This window comes from Dermochelys coriacea, chromosome 25 (genome assembly GCF_009764565.3).
Source record: "Dermochelys coriacea isolate rDerCor1 chromosome 25, rDerCor1.pri.v4, whole genome shotgun sequence".
Taxonomy (NCBI): domain Eukaryota; kingdom Metazoa; phylum Chordata; order Testudines; family Dermochelyidae; genus Dermochelys; species Dermochelys coriacea.
The window spans coordinates 4238251-4266196 of NC_050092.1; the positions used below are offsets into that span (position 1 = coordinate 4238251).

At 44.9% G+C, this 27946-nt stretch overlaps 1 protein-coding gene across 4 annotated transcripts in view; it reads right to left on the reverse strand.

The window, feature by feature from the left end:
- Positions 1-280: 280 nt before the first annotated feature.
- The window catches only part of MBD3 (methyl-CpG binding domain protein 3), a 37151-nt gene continuing 9485 nt past the window's right edge, over positions 281-27946 (reverse strand). For 3 of the 4 annotated variants that reach the window (XM_038384126.2, XM_038384127.2, XM_038384125.2), the window contains exons 2-7: positions 23495-23654; positions 23056-23193; positions 20303-20393; positions 19546-19723; positions 3596-3787; positions 281-2153 (exon numbers count right to left, since the gene is read on the reverse strand). In XM_038384126.2, coding sequence (XP_038240054.1) covers positions 3601-3787; positions 19546-19723; positions 20303-20393; positions 23056-23193; positions 23495-23654 — 754 coding nt within the window. In that variant the 3' untranslated portion in view covers positions 281-2153; positions 3596-3600. Of the gene's footprint in view, positions 2154-3595; positions 3788-18903; positions 19375-19545; positions 19724-20302; positions 20394-23055; positions 23194-23494; positions 23655-27946 lie in introns of those variants that run through there. The other variant, XM_038384128.2, reaches the window with a different exon arrangement.

The following is a 27946-nucleotide window of genomic DNA, read 5'->3' on the forward strand; positions in this document are numbered from 1 at the left end:
TAGTTGAAAAATAGGCTGAGAACCACTGGGTTAGAGTGTCAGAGGCGAGGGAGTAGGTAGATAGAGGAGTAGATAGCTAATGAAGCTCTTAGGACACCTTGCTAGTCTCTCATCCACAATGAAGGCATGGGAGCACACTGCAGTAAGAATCAGTTTTTTTACATGGCATATCCCTCCTTCAGGTCCCAAAATGCAATGCAAGAGCTTCTCCTTAAGGACAGCTTGCAATGGCATAGCACAGATACTCAAAACAGGGGCTGACACAGACTAGAAAAAGTTCTACTTTCTGCAAGAAACATTTAATTGAACACAATGAATTACAGGAGGACAGGTTTACAGAATAATTACCATAACAGACAGTTTAAAAATGAAAATAATTCTAACTGGCAGCTGTACCATTGCCAAAGCAATGCCTAGTACAGCAGCAGTAAAATACAAATCCAGCTTTCTTGTATGAGCATTTCCAAATGAGCAACAATCCTGTGGAATAATTTTTTTTTTTTTTTTTTTAAAAAGGAAAGGGTTAATATAGCATCAGTCACTTTGACATGGGAGATTTCTCAACCAACCCAGTGGCTTGAGTAGAACTACACCCGAAGAAGGTCATTACTTTCCAGGAAATGCCCCTGGATCCTCACTGTTATTGCTAAACATTCCTATATGACAGAGGCTGTGGGGAGTTACTTTCGTCCCAAATTTTGGGATACCAGCAACTCATACAACTGGTTAGAGGTGCAATATTTGAATCCATCTTTTATATATTCTCAGTGGACACTTCCAGGCATGAATTATGCATGGATACCCGAAGACAAAAAGAATTTACAATCAAGTGGATATTTTCTTCAATCTCCTCACTCCACCCCTCCTGGATGATTAATTTTCATCCATCACTAGTTTCCCCCACTATTTGCACAATAAAAGACTGAGGAATAATTCAAGGTACCCATGGTGAAGCCAAAAAACTTATGAACACATTAAGGCAGGTTTCACATCATTTCACTGTTGGACAAAGAATGCTGGTCACTCCACTGCACATGCAAGTAAGAAAGAGTCAATGCTCAATAAAAAGCATTAGGTTCATTTTTAGATATTAATTATAGAAAAGTCAAAAACTTTTGCCTTTCTTGTTTTAAAAGAGGTCAGAACGTTACTGCTTTCACGTGCAGATGTACAGACAAATCTATGAGAATGGACTCCCTTCACTCCACACATACTAAAACAGAGATTGGAGTGCTTGGCACCAGAAAAGGAAGAGGAAATTTTCCTCATTGTTGGCCAGAAATGAGTCATACCGAACCTTCTATTTTTAGCTGCAAAGGTGCTCCAACCAGACTTGCACCAAAAGTTGAATATTCATACTACACAATGATATACTTAGCTCTGAAACGCCTAATGAGCTATGTTTGGAGACACACAGGCTTTACTGCCAAGTATTGGCAACTAAAGCATTCAGTGTGGTGTTGGAACTAGTTATAGAACCAGGCTGTCACTGATGCACTCTATGAATCAATTTTGTAACTTTCCGAGCTCATCACAGCCTGTAGTGGAAGAGGCACCACTTTTCATCTCTAAGGACTACTCATCAAATCCTATCTGGTCTTGAAAGAAAAATGAAATTCAGTGACCTGAATTCACATACAGAATGACAATCTACAACATACAGTCTGGTACAAACAGATAGCCTACAGCAAAGTGGCCAAGGAGTGAAAGAGCATCTCTTGTCCTCCCTTGTGTGTCAGGTGAGAGAAAAAAATTGTTTTTCTCGGTCACTGTTAAAAGGTATTAAAATAGAAAAGTCTGAAAAATTTGACCCCATTGTATCACTGACCCATGAATAAGAGAGGGAATTTGGTTTCAAGTTTTAGCTCTCCCCCCACTTTTGCATTCCTTTATTCCCCTTCACACTTTTGTATTCCCCTGACCCTTTAGAAAAAGGAGGGGGAAGTATAGTTTAGTTAAGTTTATCTTCAAGAATACCCAGCAATTAATGAGCAATCAGCTTCTCATCTTTTTCCTGAAGTGGACATCGAACATACTCAAAAGGTAGAGTTGGATGGTTGGTGCAATTTAGTCTGCAGACACTCTTGGCTTTGTAAATAGTTGTGCTGACCCTGCTGATAGGGTTTAGACTAGGAATTCTTAGATGGAACTCCCTAGAAGAAAGAAGCAGAGAGAAACACTTGGTAAATCATCAGGGACTTTTACGTTTTTGTAGCAAGTGGTCTCTTTAAGGATCAGGGTGAGGTCTCATCTAGATCTTCAACACAACTGCCTCTTTGGCTTCAGCTTTTCACCATGGTAGTCTGTTATCTTATCTGACTGGCTGCTGTTGCTGGACTGTTTCAGCAGAAAGGACTGAAAGGTACGGAGTGCTCAAATAAGGCTACAGTTAATCCAAGTGGCAACACAAGGAAGAGGAGGGAGCCCAAATATAAAAGACAGCATCTTCTATAGGCCACACAAATCCCATCATAATGATTAGCCTTCCAGTATGGAAAAACAAAGGTCACTCCTGATCCTACACGGCACTGAAATGCAGCTGTCACTGCCTCCAAGGGGGGTAGTTTCTTTTTTCTCTTGTTCATTTTAAGGCTCGTCTTCCTCTACGTTTTTATTTCTTGCCTAAGAAGCTCACAAAACTACAGTCTAAGTAACAAAGCTGTGAGGATACTGGCTATCTCATTTCAGTGACAGATTACTGGTTGCTTTTCCTGGGATATAACTTAAAATGATCAAACATTAAATAAACAGTCGTTGAGTGCTGTTTTTGTCTCAGTGCATAAAATTTAACTGATAGTACATATGGCTCCTGGCTAGGGTTGTAATTAAGCAATACATCAAGAGAGTACAAATAGTGTTAGCTTTCCTTCCATAACATGGCTTATTGTGTTTGGGTACTGCAGTATGCATCACACACTAAATGAAGATCCATAAAATATCTTGGGTTGGCACTACATGAAGAGTTGAAGATAAAACCACTGCTTAATATTTTTTAAATTAATATTAGTTAAAACAGCTGAGTATGGAATAAATAATCTTCCTTCAAAATGCACCCACATATCTTGGTTGTGTACTAAGCACGTGTGATAAGTACCAAGTGATAATCTGGGAGAACAAAATCCTCTATTTGATCCAAAGAATAGGTACAGAATAGTCAGTAACAATGCAAGCTCACTCCATATATAATGTCTCCATCAAAGTATCTCACGCCTGGCCTAGAGGGATCACCTAGCTTCTGTGCTAAGAATGTCCAAAGGGGGTTAATCTCAGTTTTAAATCTCAGTTATGACAGAGACTCCTGTCAATTTAGAATTAAGCCCCCCAAATTACTTTCACATTAACATCAATCTCCTCCCCCCCCAACTTTCAGGTCACTGTCACCATCTGTGTAGAATTGAGCCTGTGAGATAAGGTTTAAAAAGGGAACAGCTCAAAGATCCAAAGAAGCTACTACCCCCTTTAAATGTGCATACTGGAGAAGGATGTTAGTGCCAATTTTAAGATTCCTTTTGGATACATTTTCTTCCTCACTACAGTGCTATTCAGTTCAAACTAAAAGGTAAGAAAGGAGGTAATAGTTCAGAGTTACTATTACCTGGACTATACATTCTCCATTTCCTGGTCATGGTCTTGTTCCTCCTCTTCCTCCTCCCCTTCTTCATCACCCGCTTCCTTCTCTGAAGGAGCTTCCCCATCCCTTGCTATTTCCTCCACATGGGCGAGCATGTCAGCCATCAGTGCTTCCTCCAGCCTCTTCCGCACCTGCTGTACAAGCTCCTCCTGCTTCCTGCCAGGAAAGAATGAATACTTGTATTACTTTTCACAGCTGCGAAGTTCAAGGGAAGGAGTGCAAATCCCTCAGCTGTGAGGCTGGACAAGGGTGATGTGGGATGCTACAAAAAACAGAGTAAAATATCACATGTTTACATATATTATAGGTGAAGCTGGTAGCAACACCAAGTCTGTCTAACAATTCCCATAATATGACCCTGTTTTCAGTTGGCAAACATTTGGGCTGAAATTTGGCATACCAAGTGTCTGCCTGAGCATAATCCATATGCACAAGAGGTTCAAATTAAGGTTTCAAAGGTAACTTTAATTCTGGCATTTGCTAATTTTTGTGTGCTTGATTTTGCAACCCAAACAATGTACTTGTAACAGGTTTCTGTGTTTATTTATGTACACACACACACACACACACACACACAAAAGACAAATATTCTCTTGTTAACTTGCAGCAGAAATGCACACTAGGTAGCATAATCACTTGGCAGCTGAACTCTCAAGTTAGAGGTTGGAATACAATTAGGACACTAAACAGGTTAAAGACAGAAATCGGACCAGCCTTAAGATGTTTGCTGGAGAACATCACCCAATTTAGTTCATTGCAGATATCAAATAGTGGGTCAGTAAACTTTCTATTCGTGTGGTGCACCAGCAGTTAACTATTCCCAACCCTGTGCCGATGGAGGACGCAGGTGCACAAAATGTGAACTGGATGTGCCACGTTAATTACTTCCCTGCATGTATGAGATGAAGAGAAGCACAGAAATTTACCAGACAGAAAAGGATGTTAAGGCCTTCTGAGGATAAATGAGAGATAGGGGAAGAAGCAGTAATAACGGACAGTGACTTTTGAAAGAAGAGGACTGGATTGATTATATTCCAAGTGTATTATCACAATTTATATTTTGTAACTGCCTTACTTTGCAAAAATCCAACAGCTGAGGTATTTGGTATCTTCATTTTACAACACATCGAACAACAAGTAGACACCCAAAGGGTTTCAACTCTTTGGCTCATCAAACCTAAGGCAACATACACTTGACAAACATACCCTTCCCTGTACACAAAAGCCTTAATCCAGAGCCATTCCTCAGAAAGGATATGGATTTATTATCCACAAATATCAGAGAAGAGGCAGCAGGACAATGCCAGAGCTCAGCATAACGAATCTGAGGTATCCTTGCAAATGGAAATCAGACCCAGAATCCAATGTTTCCTTGACTTTTCAGCACACAACAGGCTTGTACAAGTTAGACTTTCCTCTACTGGGCAAGAGAAGAGCATCAGCCAGCCTAGGAACAGTTTATTTTAAAAGTGTCTTAGATAAGGACAATTTAATTCTCAAACTTGTTGAATAAAAAGGTGCTTGTCCCACTGTTTTTGTAGCCATACATATAACGGACGTTAGTATAAACCAAAGTGTATGGAGTGAATAGCTGAGGATGGCTAGAAGAGGAATTTAACAACAGCAGGGCATAGAAGGGAAAAAGCAATTTCTTCTGCTTTTCAGTGCAACTTACAAGGAAACAAGAGGCCAGTCAGATATACTGGTCAGTCACTGCAGCCAGCTTTTAAGTATAGGTCAGAAGCTTGAGATGTAGAGAAGAATTACATTTCACTCACTTAAACCACATCTGTCACTGTCCAGGCTGCCAAACTATTTATCTTACAAAGATCTTGTAGGTTCTCTCACTCCTGGTTTTTAGTCCCTTAGGCCTGAACCTGGCAGAACTTCCCTATTAAAGATTTTTGACTCTAAGGCATCAGAATAGTACAAACCATTCATAGAATATCAGGGTTGGAAGGGACCTCAGGAGGTCATGTAAGTCAAACCCCCTGCTCAAAGCAGGACCAATCCCCAACTAAATCATCCCTGCCAGGGCTTTGTCAAGCCTGACCTTAAAGACCTCTAAGAAAGGAGATTCCACCACCTCCCTAGGTAACCCATTCCAGTGCTTCACCACCCTCCTAGTGAAAAAAGTTTTTCCTAATATCCAACCTAAACCTCCCCCACTGCAACTTGAGACCATTGCTCCTTGTTCTGTCATCTGCTACCACTGAGAACAGTCTAGATCCATCCTCTTTGGAACCCTCTTTCAGGTAGTTGAAAGCAGCTATCAAATCCCCTCTCATTTTTCTCTTCCGCACACTAAACAATCCCAGTTCCCTCAGCCTCTCCTCCTAAGTCATGTGCTCCAGCCCCCTAATCATTTTTGTTGCCTTCCAATGGACTCTTTCCAATTTTTTCACAGCCTTCTTGTAGTGTAGGGCCCAAAACTGAACACATGACTCCAGATGAGGCCTCACCAATGCTGAAGAGAAGGGAATGATCACGTCCCTCGATCTGCTGGCAATGCTCCTACTTATACAGCCCAAAATGCCATTAGCCTTCTTGGCAACAAGGGCACACTGTTGACTCATATCCAGCTTCTCGTTCACTGTAACCCCTAGGTCCTTTTCTGCAGAACTGCTGCCTAGCCACTCGGTCCCTAGTCTGTAGCAGTGCATGGGATTCTTCTGTCCTAAGTGCAGGACTCTGCACTTGTCCTTACTGAACCTCAGATTTCTTTTGGCCCAATCCTCTAATTTGTCTAGGTCCCTCTGTATCCTATCCCTACCTTGCAGCGTATCTACCACTCCTCCCGGTTTAGTGTAATCTGCAAACTTGCCGAGGGTGCAATCCACGCCATCCTCCACATCATTAATGAAGATATTGAACAAAACCGGCCCCAGGACCGACCCCAGGACACTCCACTTGATACCGGCTGCCAACTAGACATGGAGCCATTGATCACTACCCGTTGAGCCCAACGATCTAGCCAGCTTTCTATCTACCTTATAGTCCATTCATCCAGCCCATACTACTTTAACTTGCTGGCAAGAATACTGTAGGAGACTGTATCAAAACTTTGCTAAAGTCAAGGAACAACATGTCCACTGCTTTCCCCTCATCCACAGAGCCAGTTACCTTATCGTAGAAGGCAATCAGGTTAGTCAGACATGACTTGCCCTTGGTGAATCCATGCTGACTGTTCCTGATCACTTTCCTCTCCTTTAAGTGCTTCAGAATTGATTCCTTGTGGACCTGCTCCATGATTTTTCCAGGGACTAAGGTGAAGCTGACTGGCCTGTAGTTCCCTGGAAATCAGCATCACTACTAGTCCCTATTAGTCAGCATGCTCCAGCCCTTCAGAATACAAATGCTGCCCTCAGAATGTTCCAGTCAGCTCATTGGAATGAACAAGAAAACATCGGATCAAAAATGCACTCCAGAGAAAGGCACCTCAAAAGAAAAAGTAACCTCCAAATTCTGAGGAGATAGGCAGATGAATGAGAATCCTATATTATATCAATGAAGCAGAATTACAAGGCAAATAATTTTCTCTTTTCTGCAGATACCATTCCATGAGAGCAAGAAGCTTGAGACATGTCCCCAAAAGAAAAAAAAAGGATTGCAAAGTTGCAACAAGTAGAAATAGCAAAGTCAATGCCAACAATATAGAAAGGAGAGGTTAACTTATCTTGTACAGTAACTGGAGAATTTGGAGATGTTTTGTTCCTATGGGTGCTCCGCATGAGGATGTGCATGCGCCTGGATGCTCCGGATTGGAGATTCTGTCAGCAGTATTTGCAGGTCCATGGTTACGCCCTACACATCCTTGTGCTCCAGCAGAAGAGTACATAGGGAAGGTCAGACCTGTTGCTGCTCCAGTTCCTTCTCAACCGTGAAGTCAAGAGAGAATGACTCTGGAGCAGAGGGGAAGGATGGCAGACAGCAGAGCATCCATTGGGACGAAACACCTCAAAAACTCCAGGTACTCTACAAGAAGAGTAACCTCTCATTTGAGTTATTATGCCTGTGGATGTTCCATGTCAGGAAGTTCCCAAGCAGTACCCCAATGAATGAGAAGGATGCCGAGAAGAATTCAATAGGAACCACAGAAGAGCATTACTAAAGGCTACTTTGGCTCTAGAAGCATGCACAAGAGCATAGTGCTGGGAAAAAGTGTGCACCAAAGACCAGGTGGCAGCTCTGCAAATGTACAAGATGGGACCTTTCTCTAGCATATCAGGGAGAGAGTCCCTAGCTTGGATAGAGTAATACATTGCTGTTCTACTGTCAAGCCAAAGAGAAGCAAGTTTCCTTCCTCAGTGGTTGGAGAAATTATCCCTTGCTGATAGAATTTTCTCTTGGTGCCATACAGAAAAGACGTTTTATCTAAGTGGAAAAGAGATCCAGCTTCAGTGTTACACTGGAGGAAAATATCAGGGATCAATTAGCCTGCAATTGTGTTCTCCTTCCTTATCAAGTACATAACTAGGAACATCTTGTGGAATACAACTTGCTCTCTCACATGAAGAACTTACTGACAGAGGAGGCATGACCCAGAACTTCCCTGCTGGTGGATGTAAAACATGGTAGCCTGATTGCACCAGAATCACTTTTTATTTATAACTCAAATCTCTGATGGTCCTTAGTGCTAGAAGACCACCCTCAACTCCCTCTGGAAGAGGCATAATGGCCCCAAGTGTTCCCCAAGATACAGGATAGGGTTGAGCCCAGCTACCTTTTTGACTATCAACATCTAGAATATATCCTTCTCTCTCTTTTGTCCACTAGAACAGGCTCGATGACCCTCTGCCAGGAGGAATTGGCTTTCCTACAGCAGCTCTTCCAGATATTGAACAGCCTGAGACAATTGTAATGGGCAATAGAGTGTTTTCTGAAAACCTGATCTCGTGGCCCCAAGCAACAACGTTCAGGATCTGTACACCTAAAGTGACTAATGACCTTAGATGGTAAAATAGCTCCCACTCTGCCTCTGGCAGGAAATTCCTGGCAGTCTACTGGCAATAGCAGGCTTGACAACACTCTGGAACCTTGCAAAAATCCTTCCATTTTTAGAGTGCGCTAAAAGGGGACTTTCAACTTCTGATACTGAGACAGAGGGCTATTCCATTAAACTTATGTGAAAGATGGTTTTTGAGTTAGAGCCTTTCCATTCTTTCCGATAAATGATCTGAGGTGTGAGACAGGCTCAAGAGAATATCAAGTGGTCCTTGTCCTCTTTGCCCTCTGCAAAGTAGCCTCCATCTGCTCACCAAAACAAGTCATTCTCTTGTGTAGGTCAGGTTTTCAAACTTTCAAAAGGACCTTCTACAGAAGCCGGTTGTCCACAACCAAGCAAGCATACAGTCATACTATAATCTGAGGCAGCAGCCCACTTCAAAGACCCTTCCCCAAAGTCACTCAAACATGATGTCAGGTCCATTCTACACCCTTATGAAAAGGCAGTTACTTTTTTCTGTAACTGGTGTTCGAGATGTGTTGCTCATGTCTATTCCACAGTAGGTGTGCGTGCTCGCCACGTACACCAGTGCCAGAAGTTTTTCCCCTAGCAGTACCCATAGGAGGAGCACTGCAGTGCCCCCTGGAGTGGCACCTCCATGGCACGGTATAAGGGGAGCTGCGCGCTCCCCCCACCCTCGGTTCCTTCTTGCCGGACAACTCCAACAGAGAGAAAGGAGGGCGGGATGTGGAACAGACATGAGCAACACATCTCGAAGAACACCAGCTATGGAAAAAAGTAACTACTGTCTTTTCTTCTTTGAGCGATTGCTCATGTGTATTCCACAGTAGGTGATTCCAAGCTGTATCTGTTGGAGGTGGGTAGGAGTTCACAGATTCTTGGGATGGAAAACAGCCCTACCAAATCCGGTGTTGTCCCTGGTTTGGGAAACAGTCGCAAAGTGCAAGGTGAATGTGCGAACAGAGGACCAGGCAGCGGCCCTACAGATGTCCTGAATTGGGACGTCGGCCATGAAGGCAGCTGACGAGGCCTGTGCCTGTGTTGAGTATACCTTCAAGATCAGTGCAGGGCGAACTCCTGCCAGATTGTAACAGGTGCAGATGCATGAGGTGATTCAGCGAGAGGGGCGCTGGGTGGAGATCGACCGCCCCTTCATGCGCTCAGCCGAAGCAATAAACAGATGGGAAGACTTCCTGAATGGCTTAGTCCATTCCAGTAGAAAGTCAGTGCCCTACGCACATCGAGGAGTAGTTCCTCATTGGACGTGTGAGGCTTGGGACAGAGGACAGGCAGGAAGATGTCCTGGCCCATGTGGAAGGCAGAGACCATCTTAGGGCGGAGTAATGTGGGGTGTGGGAGGAGCTGGACCTTATCCTTGTGAAAAACTGCGTACGGGGGTCCAGAGGTCAGAGCCCTGAGCTCCGATACCCGCCTGGCCGACATGATGGTAACCAGGAATGCCACCTTCCATGAAAGATGAGAACAGGAGCATGTGGCCAGAGGTTCGAAAGAGGGTCCCGTGAGACGGGACAACACCAGGTTCAGATCCCACTGTGGGACAGGGGGCCTAGCATATGGGAAAAGATGGTCCAATCCCTTGAGGAACCGTCCAAAGGATGGGAGAACACCGTACGACCCTGCACCAGCAGATGGAAGGCTGATATGGCTGCCAGGTGCACCCTGACCGAGGAAGGGTTCCAGGCCCTGGGTCCTAAGTTGGAGGAGGTAATCCAGGATAAGCTGAATCGGGGAGGCCGTCAGGGAAACACCCTGCTCGACAGCCCACCTGAAGAACCTGGACCGCTTTGCCAAATAGGCTCGGCGTGTGGATGGCCACCGACTTTCCAGGAGGACGGGCTGGACCCCTTCCAAACACGCCTGCTCCTCCATGCCTAGCCATTGAGCAGCCATGCTGTGAGATGGAGAGCCTCTAAGTTGGGGTGGAGGAGATGGCTTCAGTTCTGGGAAAGCAAGTCTGGGCAGAGAGGCAACAGCTGTGGTGGGGCCACCACTAGGCTCATGGGGGGCTTGTCTAACTTCACCTTCTCTAGGACCTTGCTGATGAGGGGGAACGGGGGGAAGGCATAGAGAAGCTGACCTGACCACGGCAGGAGGAAGGCATCTGAGATAGCACCCCATCCCAACCCCCCCCCGAGCAGAAACGGGGGCAACGCCTGTTCTGCCTCATCGCAAACAGGTCCACCTGGGGAATTCCTCACGCTCGGAAGGTCTGGTGAGCCACCTCTGAGTGGAGAGATCACTCGTGCTGGGAGGAGAAATCCCTGCTCAAACGATCAGCCTGCGTGTTGCGGGCTCCCGGCAGGTGGAAGGCCCTCAGGGAGATGTCATGGGCTATACAGAAGTCCCACAGCCTGAGGGCTTCTTGAGAGAGGGCTGAGGACCGGATCCCGCCTTGCCTGTCGATGTAAAACATTGAGACCGTGTTGTCCGTGAGGACCCTGATTATCTTACCCAGTAAGTGTGAGGAAAGCCACACACGCCAGGCCTACTACCCTGAGCTCCCTGACGTTTATGTGGAGGGACAACTCCGTGGTCGACCACAGCACTGTGTATGAACTGTCCCCATATGGGCCCCCCAACCCAGGTCTGTCGGACACTAGCTCCAGTCATAGGGCCAAGTCCCAGAAGGGGACCCCTTGGAACATGTTGCTCGGGGAGGACCACCACCATAGGAAGGCGATCACCGGATCAGGCACGGTGAGGACATTGTCCATACTGTCTTGGGCCTGGGAGAACTCTGAGGCCAACCAAAGTTGGAGGGGCCTCATCCGGAGTCTGGCGTGGCATACTACGTACGTGCACGCCAACATGTGACCCAGGAGCTGTAGGCACGCCCTGGCCGTTGTCACGGGGAATTTCGAGACCAAGGCGATTAGCCTTTCAGGATCTTGAACCTGCCCGGTGGGGAGGCAGGCCATGGCCATCGATGCATCCAGGAGTGCCCTGATGAACTCTATGCGCTGGACTGGAACTAATGTTGAGTTGTGCCAACCTGGGTCTAAGTGGACAAAAAGGAGAGCCACGTGGTCCCGCCCCTGCAACAAGGAGCTGCCCTTGACTAGCCAGTCATCCAGGTAGGGGAAGATCTGAACCCCCCTCCGCCACCACTGACATACACTTCATGAACACCTTGGGGGCAATGAATAGGCCAAACGGGAGGACCGTGAACCGATAGTGGTTCTGCCCCACTAGGAACTAGAGGGAGCACCTGTGAACCTCGAATATATGATTATGGAAATATGCGTCCTGCAGGTCCAGGGCCGCGTACCAATCCCCAGGGAATCTAACAGGTCCACTTGTGATGGGTCCCCCAGACCAGCGAGGGATGGGGGGTGGTTGGGCGGGGGCAAGACAAACTGCAGCATATAGCCCCAAGAGATGGTGTTGAGGACTCATTGGTCCGAGGTTAGTCGCGACCATTCCGAGACGAAAGCACACAAGCGATTGGGGAAGGGAAGCTTTATTGAAGGGAGAGTCCCCTTGGCAGTTGCCCGGGTATCCCCTGGTGCCCCATCAAAAATGTCTTTTTCCCGCCTGCGTGCCCTTAAAGGGCCCAGGTTGCAGGGCAGGACGTGACCGCCGTTGAGGGCGCCCCTTCCAGTCCTTAGACCTGTTATACATGGGCTCATATCTAGGCTGAGAAGCCTGGGCAGGGGTGTGCTGTGGCTTGAACTTGGCTTTGGCCAGAAGTATATAAAGGCCCAGGGTCTGCAAGGTCGTGTGGGAATCCTTCATGCATGCAGCCTGGCGTCTGTTTGCTCTGCGAACAGGGCCTTGCCTTCAAACGGGAGATCCTGCAAAATTGACTGGTACTGCGTGGATAGCCCGGACAGCAGGAGCCATGATGCCCTCCGCATGGATACTGCCGAGGCCATGGATCGAGCAGCTGTGTCCACCACATCCAGTGCCTCCTGTAGGGCAGCTTTGGCAGCAGCCGCACCCTCCTCCAGCCACGATTTGAATTCTTTCTTGTCTTGCTCCGGAAGGGAGACCTCAAATTTTGGCAGCGAGTCCCACAAGTTAAGTTTGTATCTGCTCAGGAGAGCTTGGTGGTTAGCCACCCGCAGCTGGAAGCTTGAAGATGAATACAGCTTCCTATCGAAAGAGTCCAGTCTCCTTGAATCTTTCTTTTTGGATGCGGGAGCTGGTTGACCCTGTCTCTCTCTGTGGTTGACAGATTGAACCACCAGGGAGTTGAGCACTGGGTATAAAAGGTATTCATGCCCTTTGGCGGGTACAAAATATTTGTGCTCTGCCTTCTTTGAAATGGGGGCCAGGGAAGCCGGTGTTTGCCACAAGGCATTCAAAATGTTTCCCACCCCCTCGTGGAGGGGCAAAGCCACCCTGCCCGGCACCAGGGAGGACAGGACATTATAAAGGGAGTCCGAGGGCCCCTCCATCTCCTCTGCGTCACCCGGAGCAGGGGAGGAGGCTGGCACGGAGCTCTGAGTGTCTGCCAGCACCAGTGGGTCCACCCCTTAGTCGGACTCTGGGCGAGGTGCCAGGGATATATGTCCCACCGATTTAGCTCCCGGGGTCCTAGAGAGCGAGGCCGATGGCGCCTCTGAAGCTCCCGTTATCGAGCGAGCCCCCACCTGGGGCTGCATTGGAGGCCACGGTGCTCACTGTCCTTGCCATGGGGACCCATGCCACTGCCCTTGCTGCAGCACCAGCGGCACCAGAGGGGTCGGCTTGACTAAGCTGACCCAAGAAGGGAGGTGGCTGCGAGCAGAAGTCGGGCTGACGAGTGACCCGGCGCTATTGCGGGAGGAACAGCAGTGCCTGGAGTGACGGCATCCACGGGACCGCAACCCCGAAGCAGAGGATCAGTACCGCTCATAGCTGTTGCTCCGCGATCTGCTCCGATGCGTGGACCTTCGATGGTGCAGTGCCAGCGATCTACGCCTTGAGCTGCGGGGGGCAAGAGCAGGAGTCTGACCAGGAGCAGAGACAGTGCCCGTGCCATGACCGACTGTGGTAGCCCTGAAGACTTGGTGACCATCCACAGCGCCTTTCTTGGTCACATCGGTAATCGCTCCACAATGTGGAGCGGTGCTGGGAGCCCCGTTCGGACAGCACCCAACCAGACAGTCTAGCGGGCGTCGACGGTGATGCATGAGGACTGCGTCCCAAATGATCGCTGGGCAGCGAGGGGGGTCGGGAGTGGTCTCCTGACCAAGACCTGCACTGAGCTGGGGGTGATTGCAGGGAGCCCAGTGGTGGTTTGCCTCTGGAGTGGGGGCCCAACACCAGCGGCGCCCCCAGTACCTGCATGGTTATGACGTCTCAAGCCACTTGCAAGACCTCCGGCGCTGAAGGCATCTGGACAGACCTGACCAGACACGGCTGGGCTACTCCGCTCAACGTGAGTCGGAGGGCTAGAGGCTGGAGGGGAACGAAGGCTGCCCGACATGGGTCTAGCCTCTGCTCCTACTTTTTCCTCGATGCCACTGCGATGACGGGCCTTTCCTTGGTTTCTTGCGTCCCATAGATGGGGAGCAGTGCCAGGTAGTGGAAGGTACCAAAGGGTCGCCACGCACCAAAGTCGCGGTGCCTGGAGCCGAATCGGTGCTCCCCCTATGAGTACTGCTAGGGGAAAAACTTCCAGCACTGGTGCACGTGGCGAGCATGCACACCTACTGTGGAATACACATGAGCAATCACTCAAAGAAGAAGTAGCTTTTTTCATCTCATGGCATTTTTCTTGAGTAAGAGAAATGTCCAGAGTGGAGGCTTCCATAGCTCCACCTTAGCTTTTGCCGTGAAAGCCTGGTAGTCTACAACGCAAAGGGCTGTAGCCTCCATCCAAATGAATTTCAATGCTGAAGCTCAGGAATCTGGGGTGCAGCACTACAGGTAAAGAGAAGCTTTCTACTGGACATGGCCCTCTTCCACACCAATCTTCCATGAAGAGGGTGGAAGACAGCCAGAAATGTTCCTCTGAGACAGTAGTCCCCACACTTTTTACCTCATGCCCCCCCTTACCCCTGTTTGTGCCTGCCCCCAGGCATGGGAGGAGGGGGGGCACCAGGGGCAGGAACGGAGCCTCCTCACCCCCATGGGGATTGGACGAGGCCCCGACCCTCAGCTGCGCCTCCCTCCAAACATTCCTCCATGCCCTCCTAGGGGGGCATGCCCCACATTTTGGGGACCTCTGCTCTGAGAGGGTGTAATTTTTTTTTTTTTCCTGCCTTTGAGACTGAGCAAATGTGCAAGGAGTTCCCCACACCTTTTCTTCAGCTAGTTCGAAACAGAGTCATTCTCTACTGGATGAGAATTCCCAGGACAGATAATTCTTACCACCAGGGGGACTGCATCACCTTAAACTCTATTACTGTTGCACAGAAGAGTCAAAAAGAAAAGGAGTACTTGTGGCACCTTAGAGACTAACAAATTTATTTGAGCATAAGCTTTCGTGAGCTACAGCTCACTTCATCGGATGCATTTGGTGGAAAATACAGAGCGGAGATTTATATACACACACAGAGAACATGAAACTATGGGTTTTATCATACACACTGTAAGGAGAGTGATCACTTAAGATGAGCCATCACCAGCAGCGACGGGGGAGGGAGGAAAACCTTTCATGGTGACAAGCAAGGTAGGATATTTCCAGCAGTTAACAAGAACATCGGAGGCACAGTGGGGGGTGGGGTGGAGAAATAACATGGGGAAATAGTTTTACTTTGTGTAATGACTCATCCATTCCCAATCTCCATTCAAGCCTAAACTAATAGTATCCAGTTTGCAAATTAATTCCAATTCAGCAGTCTCTCGTTGGAGTCTGTTTTTGAAGTTTTTTTGTTGAAGGATAGCCACCCTCAGGTCTGTAATCGAGTGACCGGAGAGATCAAAGTGTTCTCCGACTGGTTTTTGAATGTTGTAATTCTTGACGTCTGATTTGTGTCCATTTATTCTTTTACGTAGAGACTGTCCAGTTTGACCAATGTACATGGCATAGGGGCATTGCTGGCACATGATGGCATATATCACATTGGTAGATGCGCAGGTGAACGAGCCTCTGATAGTGTGGCTGATGTGATTAGGCCCTATGATGGTATCCCCTGAATAGATATGTGGACAGAGTTGGCAACGGGCTTTGTTGCAAGGATAGGTTCCTGGGTTAGTGGTTCTGTTGTGTGGTGTGTGGTTGCTGGTGAGTATTTGCTTCAGATTGGGGGGCTGTCTGTAAGCAAGGACTGGCCTGTCTCCCAAGATCTGTGAGAGCGATGGGTCGTCCTTCAGGATGGGTTGTAGATCCTTGATGATGCGTTGGAGAGGTTTTAGTTGGGGGCTGAAGGTGATGGCTAGTGGTGTTCTGTTATTTTCTTTGTTGGGCCTGTCCTGTAGTAGGTGACTTCTGGGTACTCTTCTGGCTCTGTCAATCTGTTTCTTCACTTCAGCAGGTGGGTATTGTAGTTGTAAGAATGCATGATAGAGATCTTGTAGGCGTTTCTCTCTGTCTGAGGGGTTGAAGCAAATGCGGTTATATCGTAGAGCTTGGCTGTAGACAATGGATCATGTGGTATGATCTGGATGAAAGCTAGAGGCATGTAGGTAGGAATAGCGGTCAGTAGGTTTCCGATATACGGTGGTGTTTATGTGACCATCATGTATTAGCACCGTAGTGTCCAGGAAGTGGATCTCGTGTGGACTGGTCCAGGCTGAAGTTGATGGTGGGATGGAAATTGTTGAAATCATGGTGGAATTCCTCAAGGGCTTCTTTTCCATGGGTCCAGATGATGAAGATGTCATCAATGTAGCGCAAGTAGAGTAGGAGCATTAGGGGACGAGAGCTGACGAAGCGTTGTTCTAAGTCAGCCATAAAAATGTTGGCATACTGTGGGGCCATGCGGGTACCCATCGCAGTGCCGCTGATTTGAAGGTATAGTGTGAAATATGTGATGGGTGAGGACAAAGTCACAAAGTTCAGCCACCAGGTTAGCCATGAAAATATCGGGGATACTGTTCCTGATGGCTTGTAGTCCATCTTTTTGTGGAATGTTGGTGTAGAGGGCTTCTACATCCATAGTGGCTAGGATGGTGTTTTTAGGAAGATCACCAACGGATTGTAGTTTCCTCAGGAAGTCAGTGGTGTCTTCAAGATAGCTGGGAGTGCTGGTAGCATAGGGCCTGAGGAGGGAGTTTACATATCCTGCTGTCAGGGTGCCAATGCCTGAGATGATGGGGCGTCCAGGATTTCCAGGTTTATGGAACTTGGGTAGCAGACAGAATACCCCAGGTCGAGGTTCTAGGGGTGTGTCTGTGCGGATTTGTTCTTGTGCTTTTTCAGGGAGTTTCTTGAGCAAATGCTGTAGTTTCTTTTGGTAGCTCAGTGGGATCAGAGGGTAATGGTTTGTAGAAAGTGGTGTTGGAGAGCTGCCTAGTAGCCTCTTGTTCATACTCCGACCTATTCATGATGACGACAGCACCTCCTTTGTCAGCCTTTTTGATTATGATGTCAGAGTTGTTTCTGAGGCTGTGGATGGCATTGTGTTCTGCACGGCTAAGGTTATGGGGCAAGTGATGCTGCTTTTCCACAATTTCAGCTCGTGCATGTCGGCGGAAGCACTCTATGTAGAAGTCCAGTCTGTTGTTTCGACCTTCAGGAGGAGTCCACCCAGAATCCTTCTTTTTGTAGTGTTGGTAGGAAGGTCTCTGTGGGTTAATAGGTTGGTCAGAGGCATGTTGGAAATATTCCTTGAGTCGGAGACGTTGAAAATAGGATTCTAGGTCACCACAGAACTGTATCATGTTCGTGGGGGTGGAGGGGCAAAAGGAGAGGCCCCGAGATAGGACAGATTCTTCTGCTGGGTTAAGAGTATAGTTGGATAGATTAACAATATTGCTGGGTGGGTTACGGGAACCCCTGTTGTGGCCCCTTGTGGCATGCAGTAGTTTAGATAGCTTAGTGTCCTTTTTCTTTTGTAGAGAAGCAAAGTGTGTGTTGTAAATGGCTTGTCTAGTTTTTGTAAAGTCCAGCCACGAGGAATTTTGTGTGGAAGGTTGGTTCTTTATGAGAGTATCCAGTTTTGAGAGCTCATTCTTAATCTTTCCCTGTTTGCTGTAGAGGATGTTGATCAGGTGGTTCCGCAGTTTCTTTGAGAGTGTGTGGCACAAGCTGTCAGCATTGTCTGTGTGGGATGTAGATTGTAATGGATTTTTTACCTTCAGTCCTTTTGGTATGATGTCCATCTGTTTGCATTTGGAGAGGAAGATGATGTCTGTCTGTATCTGTGCAAGTTTTTGATTACAGACCTGAGGGTGGCTATCCTTCAACAAAAAAAACTTCAAAAACAGACTCCAACGAGAGACTGCTGAATTGGAATTAATTTGCAAACTGGATACTATTAACTTAGGCTTGAATAGAGACTGGGAATGGATGAGTCATTACACAAAGTAAAACTATTTCCCCATGTTATTTCTCCACCCCACCCCCCACTGTGCCTCAGATGTTCTTGTTAACTGCTGGAAATAGCCTACCTTTCTTGTCACCATGAAAGATTTTCCTCCCTCCCCCCTCGCTGCTGGTGATGGCTCATCTTAAGTGATCACTCTCCTTACAGTGTGTATGATAAAACCCATTGTTTCATGTTCTCTGTGTGTGTATATAAATCTCCGCTCTGTATTTTCCACCAAATGCATCCGATGAAGTGAGCTGTAGCTCACGAAAGCTTATGCTCAAATAAATTTGTTAGTCTCTAAGGTGCCACAAGTACTCCTTTTCTTTTTGCGAATACAGACTAACACGGCTGTTACTCTGAAGCAGAAGGGTCAGAAATCTTAAGGGCTAGGAAAGTCCTGCTAGTTATCATCAGTCTCATACTGAAGAGCTAGGGCCTATGAGCGAGAACCCTGAGAGATGGTATTTTCAGGCAAATGGGATTTCACCTAGCTCTATATTAATTTGAACTGTTTCTTTCTTTAATACAGGCTTTCAGTTTCAGAAACTGAAAGATCTGCATTTGAAGGAGTTTTGGAGGGAGTCACACTTTTCTGATCCAATGAGAAAAGACCAAAATTCATCCTACCAGGGCTTGTGTAACCCACACTAACATGCTAATGGGGCTCTTTATTCCCCTCTAGTAGCTAAACAACAACACACACTTTGTGTGTCTGCTACTATTTTTGAGCTAATGGACCTGGTCCTTTAGCTTAAGCAGTCAAAGCTTTTAGAATCAGAGGTCCCTTCAATAACTGAAGGTGACTCCTTCAGGGACACTGTTACATTTATACAAAAAGTCAAGAAAAGAAAGAGAAAGTAAGCAACTGCAGGTTTTTTAAATTTTGAGAAAAATCTTCCTCCATTACTGTTCTGCAGAAATACAAAAACAACAATTTGCGCACATGCACACCCCTCCCCACCGGAGGCAGCTGCTGCCTTGAAGATCTGCTATAAATCTACAGTATTGCAGTAAATATTGGTACTGCCATGCAAACAGGGAAGCATTTTGAGTAATATGACAGCTGGAGTTCAAAGTCATTGTTTTGGTCATGACTTAATATAGCACACATCACTTTCACAAAGCATGATTATCACGGAGCATGAAATTTAGTGAACTGATGGCTCTGCTCAAAGCTTCCTTGGGCCTCTTCTTTGGCGATTAAAAGTAACAGGTGCCTAGAGAAGAACAGAAATCTGCAGCGTAGTCCTCTACCAGGGTGACAAAGTATTTCTTTCCTCAAAAGATGCAAGTAGTAAAATTAACCCAGTCCAAACACAATAGTCAGAGCTAATTTTCTTTTCTTTCGTTTCCTGTGAAATCAAGTTAATAATTTGACACATTAGTTTGAAGCAATCAAAGAAACCCATTGAGCTATACTCATCTATCAGGTATAAGCTTAGCTTTGATAAAAAGGGCATTAACTGTTTTACGCTCAAAAAGCATTCCAAAAGCAAAGAACCAGTGACATTTCTTCTTAATACCTAATATCTTCATCCGTCACCATAAATGCTTTGCAGAGAGGCTGTGAGGTGTTTAGCCAAACTCCAGGGTTCTTCTCCACAGCTGCAGAGAGCTGTCCAGTGATGGGCATAGTGCTAGTGTGCAAGGCACTAGCTATAGCAGACAGAAGGGTTTCATCTGTGCAACCAGGTCCAACCCCTAAACAGAGAAAAATTCTGTAATTTCCACCAACTTAACAGCAATAACTAAAAATAATACAGGCTGCTGCATTCTTTATTTTATAAGTGGCAGAGCTGTGTACTGATACTTTAAAAGTCAGCACATTTGTTCTACGCATCCCACATTAAACAGATCCTGCTGACCCAATGGCATAGCAATTCCTTTATATTTTAAAATGGTACACTCATTTTCTTTTTCCCAGGTGTCCTACACATCCCAGTCTAAGCCTGGAGGACTATCACTCCATTACAGCTATCCTCCCACAAGGATGACTGGCTGAAACTTCCTTTGGGACCTATCAAAAGAGCTCTTTAATTAACTTGAGTACCAGAGATGCTCTTGAGTGACATGTCACTTTCTCCTTCTGTCCCTCAATGCCCCTCAGGGCTAAGTACACCGAATTTAAGCCTGACCCAGTCATAGCCAGTTGTTTCTAAAGTTGGGACTTGCCCACAAAGTGCAAAACACCTGACAGCAAGTGGGTTAAGCCCACAGTACCTTCAAAACATAGCTAAAACAACAGTGCTAGGCCTATAGTTAAAAGCATGATCTAATTACCTTGTAAACCCTTTGGAAGGTCCATTGTTTTCACCAACTCTTCTGCAATGTCAAAGGCATTCAGTCCACTTAATTTCTTCTCCCAGAAGAGCTAACAAAGAAAACATTTATTCATTCATGCAAAACAACACAGAAACACAAACACAGCAAAACACCTGCCTGCCATGGCAGGCTATGGAGCTGAGAACTGGAGCAGATATGTCTAGCAATATTATAAGAGGGGCTCAGATGTAGCTGCAAGGAGGGAATAGTTTGCATTACCATCAGTTAATCAACAAAAAAGCTCCAAGGTTGGAAGAACAACCTCAATATTTCTGTATTGATTTACTGGCTTTAAAAAAAAGTTGCCCCCTTGCCTCAATTCTGGTATTTCCAATCTTTTTTTCTTCTGCACCACTAGGATAGTAAGCTAATACTGGCATCACCTCATTTAATTGCAAATGGTATGAGGCAGTATTTTTGGTAAGTATTCCTTTGGCTTACTCATCAATCTGCTTTTTAGCAGATTCCAGGGAATTGTTCCCCAGCTTTGCTTCAGAGATTACTTTTAAAGAAAGAGAGTAGAGCAATTCAAGTCAGAGCCAGGGTAAAGATTAAATAAAATGACTGCAATAGTTTAATCAACAGATACATGAGCAAAAGTTAACTATTGCTTTTGGAACGAAGCTTTTCAGTTACAGAAGGCATCGCCCAATCTATCTGGTAAGAAGAGGCAATATTACAGCTGGGTACATGTTCAAATCACAATCCAGAGACATCCATCAGTGGATATCTACAGGACTATAGCAATTTGCCTGACAACACTTGCTTTTTGCTCCAAAACAGCTATTTCATCTAGGCTTTAGGGAACTACAGCATGGCATGTAGACAGCCAAGGACCATACAAATCCACAAGTCTTCCACCCACCTCATGCCACAAGATGATCCAAAAGTGTGACACAGTCTAAATTACTTCTCCTTGGCCTTTCACAATAATGCTCTCAGCTTCTAAGTAGCAGAGGAAATCACAGGAGGCAATTTCTAGTCCATAATTTTCAAGTCAAAGGGTTATAAAGCCAGATACTTAAGAGGCCGGGGCATTATTTCCAAAATTAGAATGAAGACTTAAGGTAGTCTGAACAAAGCTAGACTGGAGAAAATGCTATGGGTGAAACATTAGGAAACTTTGATTTAGCAGTAGCAAGGATTGCTGGATATGTAGTAGAGCAGAGGGCTAGAGATGAATAAGGTAGAGAGTGAACAGAAAGATCCACAATGATAATGCGCTTGCACCAGCACTCTCATGTTTAGTTGGGTATGAGATAGTAAATCAGACAAATGCTGGTAGCCTCAAAACCACCTTTGTGTGACTTCTGGACAATGCTCTTATAAAAATAAAAAGAGAAATGAAGTGGATAAGAAACAGACCAGTGTAAAGTACTGTTAGAGTCAACAGCGTGGATATGGAAAACACACCCATCATCTTATTTAAAAACACCCACTGAGGGCAGAATTCCTTTTAAATGCATCATAATTCTTACTTCAAGTTTCAGAGTAGCAGCCGTGTTAGTCTGTATTCGCAAAAAGAAAAGGAGTACTTGTGGCACCTTAGAGACTAACAAATTTATTGGAGCATAAGCTTTCGTGAGCTACAGCTTACTTCAAGATGATACTTGTGAGGTTGAATAGAAAAGATTTTGAAATTCCTCAACTGTGCAGAAGGAAATTTGAAAAATAAATAATTTTTTTGATTGATTACCCCTTTGAATACCATATGGTGTAATATACCCACTTTTGCAGTTGTACGTAACGCGTACTGACAATTGGCAGTGTCTGAACTTGCTAATGACACTGAACACCTAGTTTCTAGAGAACTAAACAGATGGGCTTTCGACAGCAAAGGACTCAATGAAGCTCTGCTGAGGGGACAGGCTGCCAATTCCAGGGGAACAGGAACAAAATGAGACTGCCTGACAGAGACTGTTTCTAGCAAATAAGATTTATTTTACCAGTATCCACCTCTATAACTACATAATACCCTCCCCTACACACACTTTTTTGTAGTCCTCGCTAGATGAGATTAAGTTCCTTTGTATGCATCCTCTAGTTTGCAAATACATCGTATCGTAAGTGAAACTACAACTTGGATTTGGCTGTTAATACTGGCATTCAGCTGATGACCAAGTATTCTAGGCGATGACTGAATTTCTAAACTTAGGGGAGTTAAATGGTCCTGAGACACCAAAGTCACTAAGGGAGGCGCGGGGGGGGGGGGGGAGGGCAAGAGAGGGAAGAAGGCAAAGGGGGCTGCAATTTCTGCCATGTGTAACAGACACTAGATAGTGGTTTTGTACTAGAAGAGCATGAGCCTTCAGAATTTTGGCACTATCTGTACTATAAAATACATGACACAGGATCTAATTACAATACAGTTGTCCCTAAAACTGGTTATGAACATTGTTCCAATATGTAGGGCAGACCACTTTAACCACGATGAAGCTAGAGATCTGACAAAGGCTGCAGCCCAGTTATAAAACACAGTTAAAATTATGTCTACACTATATAATGGAATGCTTTTAACAGGGCTAGGAAGTAACCAACTTATAACAGATTCCATGACACTGAAGTCCCTGCCAGCATTTCAAATACAAAAAAAGTGCCAGTATACATTTACCCACTGTTATATAGGAGGGTTATATTTATGCCCCTCAGTGATTAAGGCACATGAAGCTTTCTTAGCTCTGGGAAAGTAGCTGCCACACTGCAAGCCTCACCTGGCGGGGCTGGTCCACAGCTTTTTGGGGATCACTCTTTACTTTGTTGCTGGGATGATTTGTGATCTTAGTGACAGGCTGCTTGAAGATTGAGGCTGTCTGTCTGACAGGGAGTGCAGTATTTAAGTCAGGTTTACCCTAAAGATTCAAAACAAAACAAAAGAAAAAAACATTTTTTGCCACAGCAAAGTCAAACTCAACACTCTTATTAATGAATATATTTGCGAATCAGTTTTAAATTAGACCAGATCTACCTACAAGTACGTCTCGTACCCAGATATCATGACTTCTGTCTCATACAACTCCCACATACAAGCATTAATTCAAAGGCTAAATCCATGTGTGATGTTCTCAAAACAATATCTCAAAACCAACAGTAATACAACAAAAACTCAAAACAGATGTAGAGGAGAAATCTTCCACTGTAACTTATTCTTACTTTGGCTTGGTTAGAACAGTCATAGCGCATCCTCTGTCTGTTCTTATTCATCTTACTCATCAGCATTTTGCCTGTGCGAAAGTCGAAAGTGCTCAAGTCCATGGAGCTCCCCAGGTAACGGGCCAGCTGAGGCTTGCTTCGGAACTTCTTCCCACTTGGGCTGAGAAAAATACAGAGGGAACAGAGAGAGAAATTAAATTTCCTGGGCTCTGGCTGATACCAATGTTAGTTTTACTACCAAAAAAAAAAAGACGCTAGGTTATTATTCCCTTTGTGGCAGGAAGAGAGGATACTGGGTATCCAAGAGTAACCCCCTCCTCACTCATTCACTCTATGTGGATATGGCCTAGGAGGCTAATCTTCTCCCTCTTACAGTTACTGTGGAAGAGAGAGGGGAAGAACATGTTAACCTGTTCTACACATCAAGGGCCAAATTCAATTCAGGTTTACGGAAGGCACCCAAACTATACCAGGACCAAACCCGATCTTGAACATTCTGCTTCCAACTCATTACCCGCTAGTTCATGCAAAAGTATGTCAGCTTCCAAGCGTCAGTTCTCATGAGACTGTTATATTAGAACAGCAGCATGATCTTCACAGCACCTTTCTTTTTTTCCCCTCTTTGTGACACAAACAGTTTTAATAATAAACTTCTGATTTCAGTTTGATTCTTAACTTCACAATGAGGTATTATGTAACAGGTTAGGAGGCAAGAAAATAAGTAGTTAATCTGTAAAAGGAAACAAAGTAAAAAAAACCACTCATTTTAATTAACAATAGAGCAAATCAAAACTTTGAAAGACACTGCATTAAAGATGCACTTTTAAATGTCTGATTTTATTTGATGGACCACAGTCAAGCAAGTATGCATCCATTGGCCCAATTGCTTTTTTGTTTTTTATATAAAACAAAACTTATGGTTGTAATAAGTTACTAAATAATGGGCTGGATTCTCCTCAATTACAATGGTGAAAATCAGAAGTAAACCCACTGAGGTCAATAGAGCTATACCAGTGTGAAATTGTGAGAAACAAGAAGTTTGCAAAAGAAAGTCATTTCCATGTAGCATTGTCCATTAAAAAAATGCATACAGTTCATCATTCAGTAGACTTCTCTCATTTATTTCCTAGCATCCTTAACATCAGTAGCAATCAAAACCTTAGTTTCCCCTTGTCATAAATATAAAAGGGAAGGGTAAACACCTTTAAATCCCTCCTGGCCAGAGAAGAAACCCTTTCACCTGTAAAGGGTTAAGAAGCTAGGATAACCTCGCTGGCAGCTGACCAAAATGACCAATGAGGAGACAAGATACTTTCAAACCTGGAAGGGGGGGGGAGAAACAAAGGTTCTCTCAGTTGCTTTTGCCAGGACCAGAGCAAGAATGCAGGTCAGAACTCCTGTAAAGGGCTAATAAGTAACCTAGTTAGATATGTGTTAGATTCTGTTTTGTTTAAATGGCTGATAAAATAAGTTGTGCTGAATAGAATGTATATTCCTGTTTTTGTGTCTTTTTGTAACTTAAGGTTTTGCCTAGAGGGATTCTCTATGTTTTGAATCTGATTACCCTGTAAGGTATTTACCATCCTGATTTTACAGAGGTGATTCTTTTACTTTTTCTTCAATTAAAATTCTTCTTTTAAGAACCTAACTGCTTTTTCATTGTTCTTAAGATCCAAGGGTTTGGGTCTGTGTTCACCTATGCAAATTGGTGAAGATTTTTATCAAGCCTTCCCCAGAAAAGGGGGTGTAGAGTTTGGGAGGATTTTGGGGCGGAAAGATGTTTCCAAGCGGGCTCTTTCCCTGTTATATATTTGTTAGACGCTTGGTGCTGGCAGCAATAAAGTCCAGGGGCAAAAGGTAAAATAGTTTGTACCTTGGGGAAGTTTTAACCTAAGCTAGTAAAAATAAGCTTGGGGGTTTTTCATGCAGGTCCCCACATCTATACCCTAGAGTTCAGAGTGGGGAAGGAACCTTGACAAGTTCTGACCTGCATTCCTGCTCTGGTCCCGGCAAACGCAACACACAGACCGAGAGAACCTTTGCTTCTCTCCCCCGCTCCAGCTTTGAAAGCATCTTGTCTCCTCATTGGTCATTTTGGTCTGGTGCCAGCAAGGTTATCCTAGCTTCTTAACTCTTTACAGGTGAAAGGGTTTTTCCTCTAGCCAGGAGAGATTTAAAGGTGTTTACCCTTCCCTTTATATTTATGGCACCCCTCTAGCCAGGTGGAGGACAATACCACATATGGAGTCACCAACTGCATATTATGGCTCATATATGGGAAATTTACATCTTCAGCCCATTTACATGCCTAGTAACATCCAAACCCCACATCACTCAGACTGGGTGCAATAAAGCCAATATGCTAGCATGCACGTTTATGGTTTATAAAGGCCAGGTAACTTTTTCATGCATATATTTCTATGAAATAAAAAGATCAGCAGTGCTAGAAACAAGTCTCTCAGTCATAGTATCCAGGTATCAAGCTTACCTTCTCTCACTAGCCTGGCAGTATACTCAATCCTGGATCTATTTGGACCAAATCTTCAGCGCTTGAAAGTTCTTCACGCTCTTCTGTTATTCCTGGAATGATTCCACTTTCACTAAAATCTAAGTTGGCATTTGCAGAACCAGTTTCAGTGGAGGTTATCCAATTCCCTTTGTATCAGATGACACCCCAGCTTTCCTGGAGAACCTCAGGCACTTTTGTCCATTTGAAAATTAACCATTATAAGAAGAAGAATGGCCTTGAGCGCTAGACACAGTGCACAAGACTCCAAGGCACTGATGTGCATACTTGACTTTCTCGTGTCCCATAGGCTACGCACTGACAATCTGTCCAGATGAAACACTCAGTTGACAGTTGATGAACATGACTAGCACCAATTTCTGCAGAATCCGGGGTTGAAAGCCATCCTGTTTGGGACTATTAGGAGCACCAAACTTTAGTCCCTTGAATTTTGTCAGGACCATTTCCACGAGACATATTGGTGAAAAGGCACAATCCATTGACTGAGAAACCATTCTTGTTAACACCCCTTTTCTTAGTGGTACGAAAACAGGTAGAGCTTCTTGTTCAGCAGCGCGTGAAGACAGCTAGCTATCTCTGGTGCTCCTGAATGTATGAAGTTCTGGTCTGCTGCTCTCTCATCTATTCAGGAGGATCCGTAACAGACTTATTCTATCTATGATCATGTTCTCTTTCCCTACCAAGTAGAATATGAATATCTCGTGGAACAGGAATAGAACCTCACACTTCCATATCTTCCATAACTGTCATGACCCAGTGCCTCCTTATTTTTGTGGAACAAGCTGACTCAAGTTACCAAGACCATCTTTTGGAATCCCAGATCTCTGAAAGTCCTGCAAGTGTACATGATCATTCTCATCTTCAGAACACTAATTTGCATCTACTGTGCATGGAGACATCAAGCTTTGTAGGTGTGGAGTTCCTTTCCACAGTCTTCCCTTCTCAAGATAGCAACCATGAACACATCTATAAATATGAGCAAGAAGTTTGGAAGTCCACTTCTAATTGCATAATGCCACTATACCCAGAGATCATCCATTACCCAATATGATGCAAAATCTCCAATCTTTTTTCCAATGCAACTAGCAAAATATTTTAAGCCAGGCATGCCAACAAATGGTAACTGAAGCTATTATCTGTAATATAGCACGCAAAGAGTCATGCTCCTGAGAGGAAATTAATCGATTGGACTAGTTGGTAATTGATGACAGTTTGACCCATATTAAAAAAGAAAGTCTGCTAGGAGAGCATGGTAATTCTTAATCCCAAAGCTACCTACCTTAGATATTATGCTGACTTATACCTGGTGGATGCTACAGAAACTAAGAGTCCAGTAATGGAGGCTGCAAAGACTCGTACATCCAGCTGAGACACATACAGCAAATTATCTGTTTTTCTAATTCTAGGAGGAACAGAAGATGGTCTAAATCACAAATCTTAAGTTTTTTTTTTTAAATCACTAACAATTACTTTTTTTGTCTCAACTATAAACTATCAAAAAAACTTTTTTGCTAATTTGAGATTTTAACTAACAGAATTTGGGATCTCCAAGGTTTCTACTAAATGGCTAAGCATCTCTTGAAAAATCTATATTTGTCAGGATCAAATGACGTAGGAGTCCAGCAATGCGGGAGTAAAATGATCTCTAAGCAGAGTCATCTTCACATTGGAAAGACACCTTCTATATATCAAAATCATCCTCTCAAGGGTTTTCTTTCAGGGCAACCAAAGTGGAAAAAACCCTTCTCAGTGGAGAAATTAACTCCCTTAAACAGTGCAAGAAAAAAGGATCTGAAGAAATAAACCTCAGTCATGAGCAACAACAGACCAACTAGTCCAGAGGTGGGCAAACATCTGGCCCGTGGGACCCTCCTGCTCAGCCCTTGAGCTCCTGGCCAAGGAGGCTAGCCTCCGGCGCCTCTCCT